At 51.0% G+C, this 13,370-nt stretch overlaps 5 protein-coding genes across 5 annotated transcripts; 2 read left to right on the plus strand and 3 right to left on the minus strand.

Annotated features, from left to right (window-relative positions):
* Nucleotides 1–1,023: 1,023 nt before the first annotated feature.
* ACLA_031920 (putative MFS sugar transporter) lies at nucleotides 1,024–2,732 on the plus strand (the record flags this gene model as incomplete). Its single annotated transcript, XM_001269882.1, has 4 exons — nucleotides 1,024–1,073; nucleotides 1,149–1,451; nucleotides 1,512–2,016; nucleotides 2,124–2,732. The coding sequence occupies 4 exons, from the start codon at nucleotides 1,024–1,026 to the stop codon at nucleotides 2,730–2,732; spliced, it is 1,467 nt and encodes a 488-aa protein (XP_001269883.1).
* A 352-nt stretch (nucleotides 2,733–3,084) lies between these two features.
* Nucleotides 3,085–6,880, plus strand: ACLA_031930 (DNA-directed RNA polymerase III core subunit RET1; the record flags this gene model as incomplete). Its single annotated transcript, XM_001269883.1, has 2 exons — nucleotides 3,085–4,016; nucleotides 4,072–6,880. 2 exons carry the CDS (start codon nucleotides 3,085–3,087, stop codon nucleotides 6,878–6,880), a joined length of 3,741 nt encoding a protein of 1,246 aa, XP_001269884.1.
* A 423-nt stretch (nucleotides 6,881–7,303) lies between these two features.
* ACLA_031940 (DUF4246 domain-containing protein) lies at nucleotides 7,304–9,389 on the minus strand (the record flags this gene model as incomplete). Its single annotated transcript, XM_001269884.1, has 4 exons — nucleotides 7,304–7,879; nucleotides 7,946–8,980; nucleotides 9,061–9,160; nucleotides 9,199–9,389. 4 exons carry the CDS (start codon nucleotides 9,387–9,389, stop codon nucleotides 7,304–7,306), a joined length of 1,902 nt encoding a protein of 633 aa, XP_001269885.1.
* Nucleotides 9,390–10,250: 861 nt separating this feature from the next.
* ACLA_031950 (TMEM53 family protein) lies at nucleotides 10,251–11,132 on the minus strand (the record flags this gene model as incomplete). The annotated part of the gene is made up of 1 exon (XM_001269885.1): nucleotides 10,251–11,132. One exon carries the CDS (start codon nucleotides 11,130–11,132, stop codon nucleotides 10,251–10,253), a length of 882 nt encoding a protein of 293 aa, XP_001269886.1.
* Nucleotides 11,133–11,817: 685 nt separating this feature from the next.
* ACLA_031960 (polyubiquitin-binding protein UFD1) lies at nucleotides 11,818–13,138 on the minus strand (the record flags this gene model as incomplete). The annotated part of the gene is made up of 3 exons (XM_001269886.1): nucleotides 11,818–12,690; nucleotides 12,749–13,066; nucleotides 13,136–13,138. The coding sequence occupies 3 exons, from the start codon at nucleotides 13,136–13,138 to the stop codon at nucleotides 11,818–11,820; spliced, it is 1,194 nt and encodes a 397-aa protein (XP_001269887.1).
* Between the last annotated feature and the right edge of the window lie 232 nt (nucleotides 13,139–13,370).

The following is a 13,370-nucleotide window of genomic DNA, read 5'->3' on the forward strand; positions in this document are numbered from 1 at the left end:
AACGTGAGGACTTAGCGATACTCATGCCATTCATTCTTGAAGGCTTTGTGAGCAAGCTCCGTCCCTCGCGTGTGGTCTGAAGATGTACCCAGAAATATCATACCGCACAGCACGATCGAAGCAGTTCCCGACTGCGATTGTTCAAAAAATGCAATCCAAGTCCTGAATACTGACCGGCTTTCTTTGTACTCCGTAGCAAGGTACCTACGCTCCAGAAGCCGCCAAAGCACCTCCATCAGGCCTTCGAATCTTTCCGTGCGCAGAATCCAAACCATATCTGTCACACCAACAACATCACAGCAAGCGATCAATTCAATTCCAAGACGAACTAGAAACGCCATCGACCGGATATGTATCGGCCTCTCAGCCTCACATCGATCTCCGACTAGCCGTTCTAATAAGATTTCAATGCTTGCTTCCCATTCCACTCCCACGCCCTATACACAACACCACATCTACTCCCTTTCCCCACATCCCCGGCGCGTGGGATGCATCATTATGCATTCACCCGAGATTCTCCCGCCCAGAAGCCCTCAAACACCAGAGCCGGACCATACTACTCCGCATCCCGAGCCTAGATATACTCTATGTAGTATCTAAAGTCCTTCCCCCCCCCTCTCCGCTTTACACGCCCAGATGACCTGCACTGTGACTCAACCGGGCTCTAAAACTACGCCCTGGGCTTCCATGTCTGTGCTTTAGGGCTTCGGAGGCCCGTCTATTCAATGGGTACCCCGGTGGGGGTGGGTCGGTTCTCGGGTCTCCATCTGCCAGAGCCAGGCCCCCAGGTAAGCTGGGTGGGTTCGGGGTTCGGATGTATGACAAAGATTTTTTTTCTCTTTTCTATTTATGAGTTGTGGATTCCGTTATTTGCTTTGTGTTGTGTAGTGAAGGGGTTATAATAACTGGACTACATATATCTTCTGCGCTTGATGGGTTCCGGATCTCTTTGACTTTGAGAGTTCATTCAGCATAGCTACGGAACAAGTCTCACGATGGTACTCTTCCGCAGACCTCCGAGATATGTCCTTGCGAGTATACTTTGCTTGTGCGGCGGGCTTCTCTTCGGGAAAGTCTTCTATGAACCTTCCATGGCCCTTCCGTGATGTGGGTTAGATGGGATTTGATTCTGACGAGAGATGATTCAGAATGGACACCGGTATTATCGGCCCGGTTACCGTGATGGAGAGCTTCGCGGCCAAGTTCGGGATCCAGTCTGCAACTGTCCACGGGCTGACGGTCTCGTCCATCCTGATCCCCGCGGCGATATCCTCGTTCTTCGCTGGCTTCTTGGCCGACGAACTGGGGAGGCCGACGGGTATCAGCATTAAGGCCCTGATCTTTGAGATTGGCGCCGCGATTGAAGGTGCGGCTGCCCACCTAGCCATGTTCATTGTAGGGAGGTGTATTGAGGGGATTGGCGAGGGGCTGTACCTCGGCACCCTGGTTGTGTGTGTACGCCTGTTTTGCTACAGACGCACTGCCCATTTGGTGTCGCTGACTGAAATCAGGTATATCTGCGAGATTTCTCCGACCAGCATCCGAGGCACTTTAGCGACAGGCCCTCAGTTGCTCATCACCTTGGGGCTAGTGATTGGGTTCTTCACCTGCTACGGTACCGCTCGCGTCAATTCGTCCTTGTCGTGGCGCACGCCGTACATAATCCTGGTGTATTTGTCTGTTCTGTTCTCCGCAGCGTCGTACCTCTTCCTGGTCCCATCGCCAAGGTGGCTAACGCTTCATGGTCGTCGTGAAGAAGTAGCAAGAACTTGGGATATCTTGGGTGTTGGCCAGGCAGAACGTGAGAAGGTCGAGATCGAGCAAGTCCGGCAAGATCGCATTCAAGCCCAGGCCATCCAGGAGTCTTCCGATGCTGTAATTGCTCCACAACCTCAGATCAAATCAATGATGCACAAACTGTTGGATATTTTCTCCAAGGACGTTCGAGCTCGCACGGCTCTCGCGGTGTTCCTGATGGGAATGCAACAGCTCTGTGGTATAGATGGGGTATTATATGTAAGTCCTCCGTGCCAGAAACCCATCTCAAACCCCTGGAAGCCTCGATCAGTCAGAAGCAACGTTAGGAAAACTGGCAATGGTAATTCTGACACGCATATCTGCAGTATGCACCTCTGCTTTTCGAACAGGCCGGTCTGGCTTCTGCCAGTGCCACGTTCTTCGCCTCTGGTGTTTCGGCCATTGTGATTTTTGTGGTGACAATCCCTGGTCTTATCTGGGCTGACAGATGGGGCCGCCGGCAGAGCACCATCTGCGGAGGAATCGGAATCTGTACCACCATGTTCTTGATAGGAAGCCTTTATGCAGCCAATGCAGTGGATGGTTCCTCTGGAGCGGGCCGATGGGTGGGCATCATCTCCATTTATATCTTCGCGGTGATCTTCTCACTTAGCTGGGCGGTTGGCATTAAAGTTTATGCCACGGAGATCCAGCCGCAGCGCACGCGAGCATCCGCCACGAGTCTCGCGCATGGCGGCAATTGGGTGACCAACTTTCTGGTGGCTCTAGTGACACCCATCTTGCTCTCAAAGAGCAGCGTCGGCGCATACTTTCTGTTCGGTGGACGCGCGCTGATCACTACCGTCGTCTGCGCGATCTTCATGCCGGAGACGCGGGGAAAGTCTCTTGACGAGATTGAGGAGGCCTTCAAGTCGAGATCTCTGGGTTCCCATTTTGCAAAACTGGTTCGCCCCTTTACTCGGCTCTTCCCTTGATCAGATCAATTATGTCAAGGATCCATAGCTGAAAGTGTTGTTGACATGTCTGTGAGGACGTAGATATAAAGATAGCATCTTGATAGTCAAGAACTTGGCCCCATTTGGTTAGTTCCATCTTTGTAAGCTTTTTGGTGCGCTAGCCGGATCGAGATAGCTCACTGGCTTACATAACCCACCCCTCCGCTCTGCGTGGAATTTCTAATTCGGATTTCGGACTTTTCCCCTCGACGATAAGAAATTGCACTCTAAATATTTCCCAGACGCCATGAATTTCCCTTGATACTCGCCCCCCTTTCGACTCATAGCCGTCAATAGTCATATCTAAATAAATTGTCTGTCTTCAGCGCCAATGCCTCCCCGTAGGAGGCCCCAGCCCTCCGCGGCCAGCCAAGCGCGATCCGCGCAGCCCTCAGAGGTATGGCAAAAGTTTCTCCGCACTTCGGAATTACACCTGTCGACGGGATGTGCTAACCATAGCGACTCTGATGTACAGACTGCAGCTTCTTCTAGGAAAGGCTCAACCGATGCCTCTGCAAAGAGAAGACGTTCCATCCAGTCTAAACCGCCTTCCAACCCAACAGCCGCGCAACCTGTCGAGCAGGACGATCCCGTGGACGAGCCTTCAGGACCTACCTACCGCCACAGAGATCCCTTCGATGCTCTCCTTGAACCATTCTACTACAACAAATCGCTCACGGACCCGATAAATACCGCAAAAGATAAATGGAATCTGTTGCCGGCTTTCTTAAAAGTGAAGGGATTGGTGAAGCAACACATTGACTCATACAACTACTTCATCGAGGTTCAGCTCAAGAAGATCGTTGAATCCAGTTCGACGATTCGCAGCGACATCGACCACAACTTCTACATCAAGTTCACAGATATCTATGTTGGGTCGCCGTGTCGAGCGGACGAGCCGCAGGATGCCAGTCTCGACGCTTTCCCTTCGAGTGTGTCGCCACACGAGTGCCGACTCCGTGATACGACCTATGCAGCCCCGATCCTGGTTGATTTCGAGTATATCCGTGGCCGTCAAAGGGTTATCAGGAGAGGTGTGTCGATTGGTCGAATGCCGATCATGCTGCGAAGCTCCAAGTGTGTGTTGGCCAACAAGACTCCGTCAGAGATGACCGTGTTGAACGAATGTCCATTGGATCCCGGTGGATATTTTATCGTCAACGGTACGGAGAAGGTTATTCTTGTCCAGGAGCAGTTGAGTAAGAACAGAATTATCGTCGAAACGGACCCGAAGAAGGAAATAGTTCAGGCCTCCGTGACCAGGTAAGTTGTGGTCATTCTTCTGATTCTTGTCAACCGTGGCTTACCTGGACTCTAGTTCTTCGAACGAGCGCAAGTCCAAGAGTTATATTATCTTGAAGAAGGATAAGCTCTACGTGAAACACAACGTCCTCAACGAAGATATCCCCATCGTCATTCTGCTGAGGGCTATGGGCATCCACACAGAGCAGGAGATGTTGCTTCTGGTGGCCGGTGTTGATAGCCTTTACCAGGACGACTTCGCCATCAACTTCGAAGACAGCATCAAGCTGGGTATTTACACTCAACAGCAAGCTTTGGACTGGATTGGTGCACGGATCAAGATCAACCGCAAGCAGATGTCCTATCGTCGGACCCATATCCAAGAAGCCGTTGAGGCTATCGCCTCCGTCATCATCTCCCACATTGAGGTCAAGAACATGAACTTCAGACCAAAGGCCGTCTACGTTGCCCACATGGCGCGCCGTGTTCTGATGGCAAAGAATGATCCCTCTTTGGTTGACGACCGTGACTACCTTGGAAACAAGCGACTGGAATTGGCCGGGCAACTTCTTGCTCTTCTTTTCGAAGATTTGTTCAAAAAATTCTGCTTTGATATCAAGATGAACATTGATAAGGTGCTGAATAAGCGCAACAGAGCCGAAGCATTTGATGCGTGGAGTGTCATGAGTATGCACGGTAACCACATTACCCAGGGTATGAACCGTGCTATCTCGACGGGAAACTGGAGCTTGAAGCGTTTTCGTATGGAGCGTGCTGGTGTTACCCACGTGCTCAGTCGGCTGAGTTACATTGCCGCCTTGGGTATGATGACCCGTATCAGCAGTCAGTTCGAAAAGACCAGAAAGGTCTCCGGTCCCAGAGCCCTGCAACCTTCGCAATTCGGTATGCTTTGCCCAGCAGATACTCCTGAAGGTGAAGCATGTGGTTTGGTGAAGAATTTGGCGCTCATGACCCATATCACGACCAATGACGAGGAGGGTCCGATCAAGAACCTGGTTTTCATGCTGGGAGCCGAAGATATCCTGGCACTCGGTGGAAAGCAGCTGTATACTCCCGGTTCTTACACCATTTCCATCAACGGAACGCCGATTGCGCTCACTCGCCGTCCCAAATTTTTCCTAAACGCTTTCCGCAGGCTACGACGCATGGGCCGAATCTCCGAATTCGTCAGTATCTACATCAACCACCACCAGTGTGCAGTACATATTGCAACTGATGATGGGCGAATTTGCAGACCCCTCATCGTTGTTGAGAATGGCAAATCCCTGGTCACGGGCGAACACCTGGAGAAGTTGCGTGATGGAACGATGCAGTTCGATGATTTCCTTGCTCAGGGTCTGGTGGAATATCTGGATGTCAACGAGGAGAATGATTCTTTGATTGCCATCTATGAGGACAGAATCACCGATACGACGACGCACTTGGAGATCGAACCGTTCACGGTCCTTGGAGCAGTCGCTGGTCTGATCCCCTACCCACACCACAACCAGTCGCCCCGTAACACCTATCAATGTGCCATGGGTAAACAAGCTATCGGAGCTATCGCCTCGAATCAATTCCTCCGTATTGATTCGATCTTGTACCTCATGGTGTACCCGCAAAAGCCGATGGTCAAATCACGAACCATCGAGTTGACGAAGTATGATCAGCTCCCGGCCGGTCAGAATGCCATGGTGGCTGTCATGAGTTACTCTGGTTACGATATCGAGGACGCCCTAGTTTTGAACAAGGGCTCCGTTGATCGTGGCTTTGGTCGCTGTCAAGTATTCCGGAAATACGTGACCAACTTGAAGAGTTATTCCAACGGTACCAAGGACAGGCTAAACCCACCGACATATGAGAACGGAGCTCCCATTCGTAAGCACGCGCTTCTTGAAAGCGACGGTCTTGCTGCTGTGGGCGAGCAGGTGAATGCCGGAGAGGTGTACATCAACAAGAGTACGCCCGACCAGTCGCACATGTCCGGTATTGGCTCCGACGCAGGCCGGCCAATCCAGTACACCCCGACACCTATGACCTACAAACTCCATGACCCTGCCTACATTGACAAGGTCATGTACTCCGTACAGGAGAACGAGAACCAGCTGGTCAAGGTCCTTGTCCGCCAGACCCGCCGACCTGAAGTCGGTGATAAGTTCTCCTCTCGTCACGGTCAGAAGGGTGTCGTCGGTATCATCGCCGACCAGGCCGACATGCCTTTCACTGACCTCGGCATCAACCCGGACATCATCATGAACCCCCACGGTTTCCCCTCTCGAATGACAGTTGGGAAGATGCTGGAGCTTGTTGCCGGTAAAGCAGGCGTTCTCGCCGGCCACCATGGCTACGGAACGTGCTTCGGCGGGACCCCCGTCGAGGAGACGTCGCGGACCCTCATCGCGCACGGCTTCAACTACGGCGGCAAAGAATACCTCACCTCCGGCATCACCGGCGAAGCCCTCCCCTTCTACGTCTTCACCGGCCCCATCTACTACCAGAAACTCAAGCACATGGTCCAAGACAAGATGCACTCCCGTGCGCGCGGACCCCGCGCCATCCTCACCCGGCAGCCCACGGAAGGTCGTTCCCGCGACGGTGGTCTCCGTCTCGGAGAGATGGAGCGTGACTGTCTGATCGCCTACGGCACCAGCCAGCTGCTCCTCGAACGTCTCATGATCTCCTCCGACCGCCACGAGATCGATGTCTGCGAGCAGTGCGGTTTCATGGGCTACTTGAACTGGTGCCAGCGGTGCAAGTCCTCCCGCAGCGTCGTCAAGATGACCATCCCCTACGCGGCCAAGCTTCTCATCCAGGAACTGATGAGTATGAATGTGACGGCCCGCTTGAAGCTCGACGACGAGTTCCCCGAGTCCAAGGGGATCTAAGCTTGATGGGATGGCGTATGACTGCGGAATGAATACCTAGCTCTGTTTCGTTTGATGTTTGTGATGCTCGCAAAAAAAGGTATTGTAGAGGATATTTGATGGCGCGTGAGGTCATTTGCTTTTCTACCACTTGTGCACTTGAGTCTGCCATGTACATTTCTTTGCATGCATAGCCCCGGCGACCTGGTTTATTTCCCTCACCTTGTTAAAAAAGCTTATCATATTCCTGGATAGAAAGGGCTCTTACTGGGCTACAATCTTATACGAAGATTCGTTGAAAGCAATTCTCTCTTGTGAGCAGTAGATGAAACATTTCTTTTTTTTGATCTCGCACTTGTAACACAGATACCAAACGAGAAGGAAATCATTGTAGATTCGATGAAAACGACTGTCAACGACAAAGGAGCCCAAGAGCATAGACTGTTAGAGACTGACGAGATTCGAACAGAACGCAGCCTGTTGGTACTTGGTGTACTCAGCTCTCTCCCAGTAGACCTCGTCGTGCAACCTCCTGGCCTCATTCATCGAGATGGGCAGACTGTCTTTCCTCTCCCTGAACTCCCGGGTGAGTTTGTCCAGCATGTGGTTCAACCCGTCCAGTTCCTGCGGGTTGACACCGTCGAAAGTCCAATCGAGCCTCTGCGGCGGGATATTGGCCGTGGAGATGATCCGGACATTCGGGTCAATTAGGAAGATGATGACTGCCTTGGCAGAGCCTGGCCGGGTCTTGTCGACGAGACCGAACCGGTTCATGCGGTGCTGGAGGGTGCTCGGGTAGGTGACGGCTCGGCCAAGAGTCGATCTGATCTTGCCTATTACTTGGACAGAGGGTTCACCGACCTCGAGGTCGTAGACTTGCTTCAGCCACGCGTGGTCGTTGTGCTCATGTTCGACGTCTAAGAGAGAGGCGATTTCGGATATCTGACGGAATTCTAGCACGGGATCTTGCACGTTATCCATGTGGAAGACGTAATGCATCATTGCGATCACATGTTCGTTCTGTGATCTCACAGGTCAGTGTACATGGCCCCCTAGGTAGGCTTATATTCCGGAAAATTGGCTCACCATTTGGCCCTCGCAGTGCCAATCAGATTGGAAATAAGGGCGCTCCGGCGTCAAGTCATAACTAGCGATCCTAAGAAAGAACTGAAGCCCGCGCCGTCCGTAGTCTTTGTCCAGTTCCACCCCCTGCTCAATTCGGACTGGAGTTGGCAGATCCGGAGGCAACATGGACATCATCCAAGGAGGCACCGCCCAAGGAAGAAACTTGCCGGCATCGGGCTGGACCACTTTCATATGCGCCATCCTCCATGCTTCTAGTCGATCTTCATATTCAGCTTGTGCCTCACCTGGTCTTGTTTTGGGTAACTGCTCCTCCACCTCCTTGGAAATGGGGTAGTATTCAGCTTTTTTGAACTCAATACGCGCACGCGAGTGAAGCATGTCCTTGAGCGGTGTCAGTGTTGCGTTCCACTGACACACGGTCATATTGAACAGATCTTCAATCATCGCGTAAATACTGCGATGATTCACCGGATGTAGATTGTTGATATAGCTGACAATGTGCCATTTACCATCTTCCTTCAGCTCAAGGTCAGTCGGGAGTATCTGGAACTTGCGACTATAAGGTTGGATGGTTAGATCGGCGCGAGCCGCGACTCTCCATGTCATAGCTTCGCGCGCTAACGTCTCTGAGGGAACTGGAATGACCACTCCTTGCCCAGCATTTTCCAACGCATCATCTAGCCCGATGATTTTGTCCTTGAGGATGCGAGTTCGCCCATAAACCAGCGGAAAGAAAGCAGTAGGAACGAGATCCCGTTGCACATACTGAGCCCCAGGATTATAGAACTTCATATCTGGTGGTACTTCGTCAAGTTCTCTGATCGCTGTCTTGAGTTGGTCTCGGAACGAGTCAGGCACAGTATGATCAGATTTGGCAACGTCACCGTTGTAAAGTGAGACGACATGGGTATGCTCATAGATCGTTGCTTTGAATTTCAGCTCTTCGATTATCCAGTCGGCCATGTTCTGCGTGATGTCTTCCCCAACCGACATTGCTTCTTTTTTCCATGTCTTCGCGACTTCGGGATCGAATATCTACTCAAATATTAGTCAAGAATTTGGGAGAATGTTGGGGAACCTCGTTTTTCTCTAAGCACCCAGGATAAGAGACTCACCATTTTATGCCAATCCGGCAAATCCGTGATGCGTTCCATGACTCTGACCATCCCCAATTCACGCAAAGTGAGGACAGGCTGGCTGCTCGATATCAGCATCCTGACGGTGAAATGAAGCCTGCTCTGAGGCTGCCTTACTCGACGTCTCCCTTGGCAATATCCCGATCGTCCAGGGAAGTCGGAAATAAGCTGCGATTTTGGACTCCATAGATGTTCTGCTCCATCGGCGCATAATCAAGCGGCAGTCCAAATCCAGGCAATACCAACTTGCTGTCTTGAGATTTAGGCATAGCCATAAAAGGTTCCTGGAGAGGAAGACTCTGAAACATCTTGACGCTTCGGTAGAGTACCAGTATAGTCACAAAAAAACAATCAGATGATACGGACCGTGATGAGTGAGGTTCCTTGACTTCAGGGTGGCAGACTGGTGTAGAAAGGGGGGGAAATGCTGCAAGTTGCTATCTTATGACTGCTTCTTAGGACTCTTCTTCGCTCTCAAGTTAGCTCAAAGCCTTCAGTGTTGCTTTCAAAGGAACTCGGATGACACATCTGATTCCTAGAGATAAGTGCACAGAGCTGTGTATTGAGAGCGAGATCCTGGCTGAATTCGGAGCTCATGACGTGTGGCCAGAAGGACAGAGTCACTGTGATAGTAAGATGATGTCTTTTTCTTCTTCTCCAAAAGTAAAGAAGCAGCTTCAGTTTCAGATCGATCGAGCGACATCCGCTGGTTCCGAGAAGATGTGAGGCATTGGACAGGCCCCAGACCATTACGCGAGATGCGAGCTCGGAATTATCCTCCGCTTTCGTAAAGAGTTCTGTACTAGGATATAAAGTCATATTCCACGGTCAGGGGGAACAAAGTCAAGGGAAACGCAACTAAGATGGTTGTGTTACGATTCCCAACCTTGGTTCCGGCTCGAAGCCATGGTTCGTTCAATTTTGAGGTGCTCAAGTACATTAAAGTACCATCACTCTAGAGAGGTCCCATAGCGGGTGTCATAACCTTTCGGCCGTGATGTCAAAGCCAGCTTCCTTTTTGCGATGATGACGGTAGATCTGGAGCGAAATGACAGCTCTACCGCTCCCTGAAGAATCACGAGTTTGAATGGTGTAGTTGACAAGGGTGTGTGGCCTGTGGCCTCTGGAAATGAATTCAACATAATATGATTGCCAGCAAAATATTGTGATTATTCGGAGTTATCAGGGTTGAAGGGTTTGAGATATCCCTTGACAATGCCCCAGTAGCGTTCCGGATCTGACCTCATATGACACACATGCGCTGATCCAATAAACTTCTCGCGCTGCACAACCCACCCTTTGGACTGCGCGTCATAGGCGTGTGTTTCCACGTCTTGCCAGTTGGCCAACTCATCTGCATCGGAGTATATGTAGCACCGCTTGGGGCTATCGTTCGGTCCAGATCCTTGTAGCAGATGACGATCGTTGATCGCATCACGGGCGATACTCACAGCGTCCGATGTGCGGGTGAGTTTTCGGACCAAAGATCCCACTACCAAGAAGACATACAGCAGGAATTGACTCAAATAGCGTAAGAGCCACATTTTGGGTAGTGCAAATGAGAACGCTTTGAGGGCAGCAGAGATTGTAGCCTTACCAGGCGCACTGTCTATGATCATCGACGAGACACGGAGTGAATGACCTGTTGCCCTCTTGTACGCCGCCAGAAGATGAGTGGTCGATGAAACGCCCCCATTGGAGAATATGTGAAGGAATACAGGAGCCTCCGGAGCGGTGGAAGCTCGGATGGCCTCGACCGCAGGGACTAGACGGGCCTGTTGTGCCTTCTTGGAGGTATGAAGCATGAAGTCGCTTGAGGAACTGAGTATAAAGATTATTCTGGCAGAGGGAGCCAGGCGCCTATACTCAATCACGTATTTGACTAGCGCACGTGGAGAGGCGTTCATCCAGAAGGCCAGAACGATGACTATAGGAAATTGCTCAGAAAGGGCCGCTGAACCATCAGGATCTTGGAAATAGACAGACGGAGAGAGTCTGGTATATGGTGACAGAGGATTATCACCACCGTCCTTGGAGCCTGTGGAAGTCATTGGAGTGGGAGGAACCGGTAGCCGGCTGTCAACAACTATGGATCTCGAATACTGTCCGACAGGCTTGAAAGGACAGGCAGTATATCCTGAAAACAACAGATCCTACTCTAGTTATGAGCAGGTGGGAAGTTGAAGTATTGCGTTAACTGGTATCAAGCCACGATGGAAGAAGGCACCAAACGCTGACACAAGAAATAGTGCTGACGGATCTCCACTATTTCATGAGATGTCGAGACATCAACTTTGATACGCGGCAAGCCAGACAATCAGGATAAGATGGATGAGAGGCCGAGAAGTTCCTTTCTTAGGGGGCTGTTGACAAAGAGGAATTGCTCTGAGAGCCGTTTCTCGCCGTGGAGTCGGCTGTCTTGGCCTCGGCAAAAGCAATGTGCGCCTTGAGAAATTGCCGACATAAAACACGATTACCGCAAGAATCAAAATCTGTCAAAACGTTGTTTGACAGCATTTCTCCAATAATAGCCTCATGAAGGATACAGGGGGAAAAATGATTGGTTTATGGTTGCAAGTCGGAGAGTATATGAAGATTGAATACCAACTCCTTTTCAAACGCCACCCTATACCCTGCCATGCTTGGGAACGAAGCCGTCACGACCTGATCACATACTAATTTCAAAAAAGGGGCAAAATTCATAGCACACTGTATCCTGAGGGAATTGACTATAAATTAACGGTTGGTAGTACCGCCAAGGGTACGCCCACTCCCATGGGATTTCTGATAGCGCTCTTTGCCTTTTTGGCTTTCTACATCGCTTCCTGATGTTGGAGTAGCGGGGTCTCCTGGATCTTTCTTCTTTCCCCGCAGTGTTTGGCCTGTTCCATGGAACCGTGGCTTCTCCTCAGTGACCTGATCGTTTTCGTCACGCTTCTTGACGGGCTTGATCGCGTAGCCAAAGAACAACTGGTTAGGCGCCAGTCTGAGGGGTTGTGGGCCATTTGCTCGTCTGATCGGAGGTGGATACTGAGGGTTTGTTGCTCCAGGTACTGGAGTTGAAGGCTGGGGGGTTGGGGCTTTGCTGCCTTTCTTCGCATTCAGGCGTTGTCCTCCAACAAGAAAGTTGGATGAAACGGCCTTCGCACCCGAGGTAGCGTCGGTGGATTCTGGCGCAATGGCCGCGTAGTTGATCGATTGAGCCATTGTCCCATGTGAATGAAGCAACCCCCCGGCGGGCAGTCTCCCGCTCACCCCACTAAGAGGAGTACTGGTGCCACTGGGGCGTTTGGGTTCTTCATACCCTACCGGCGGTGCAAAATCTACCTCTAAATCGGTCTCCAAAACGGATATCGCATCAGTTGGATTCGACGGCTTGGTTTCCAGAACCGCCATCTCATAAACCTGGTCGTTATAGGCAAAGGTGAAAACATCGCCTTTCGTGAGACAGGAGAAATTCCGAAAAGCGTTTTCCAGTACAGCCTTGGGGTCGCTTATGTCGAGGAAAGAGGTAGACTGGGCCTGAAGCTTGATGAACCGGCCGGAGGGAAGGTCGGTCGATTTGACTTGGACAAGATCACCGGGTTCGAGCTGTAGCGTTTGCATAAGCTGAAAGGATATAAAACGTCAGTGAACAGTCAAAATCGTGCATAGATGATCATCCTACCCAAAATGGCAAATATATCTTCCCTTCCTCAGCAATGAATTCCAGCACACCGGCATGCGTCATTCTTTCCTTCGAGCCATTAACCAACTCAAAAAGCATAGGATAGGTGATGTGTAACCGAGTCAACTTGTCTAGAGCACTTGGTGGCATGATGACCTTGCCGCCATGGTTCACGTTTTCTCTCTCCGGACCAGGAAGCATCGCGACGGGGTAACAGCGGTAGTATTCATCAAAGCGGCGAGTAGCCCCTGCATGACGAAGCATAGAGGAACCTAGGACTCCATCCATAGGATCATCATCCCAATAGCCAGAGCGAAACTACGGTAGTTAGAGAGGCCGAAACAACAGGATCGAAGTAAGTCATGAAGGGTGAGATACGTAACTTACCATTGTGAGGCTTGCGAGGCTAGAGGGATGCTCTGGCCTGTAGGACGGCTGGAACAAGGATGAGCCTACGACCTCTGGAATAACTTTATCAGTTTATAGAAACAACGCAGCAAGAAATCTGCTGGAAAATCGTAGGTGGTAAGTTTGACTTGCACACTGTCGGTGTTGGTAGTAGTGGGAGCTCAGAGCTGTTTCTTATCGCCGCACCAACAGTGACGCAAATGGCTCCGCTCTG

The sequence above is a fragment of the Aspergillus clavatus genome, genomic scaffold, assembly GCF_000002715.2.
Source record: "Aspergillus clavatus NRRL 1 1099423829805 genomic scaffold, whole genome shotgun sequence".
NCBI classification, from domain to species: domain Eukaryota; kingdom Fungi; phylum Ascomycota; class Eurotiomycetes; order Eurotiales; family Aspergillaceae; genus Aspergillus; species Aspergillus clavatus.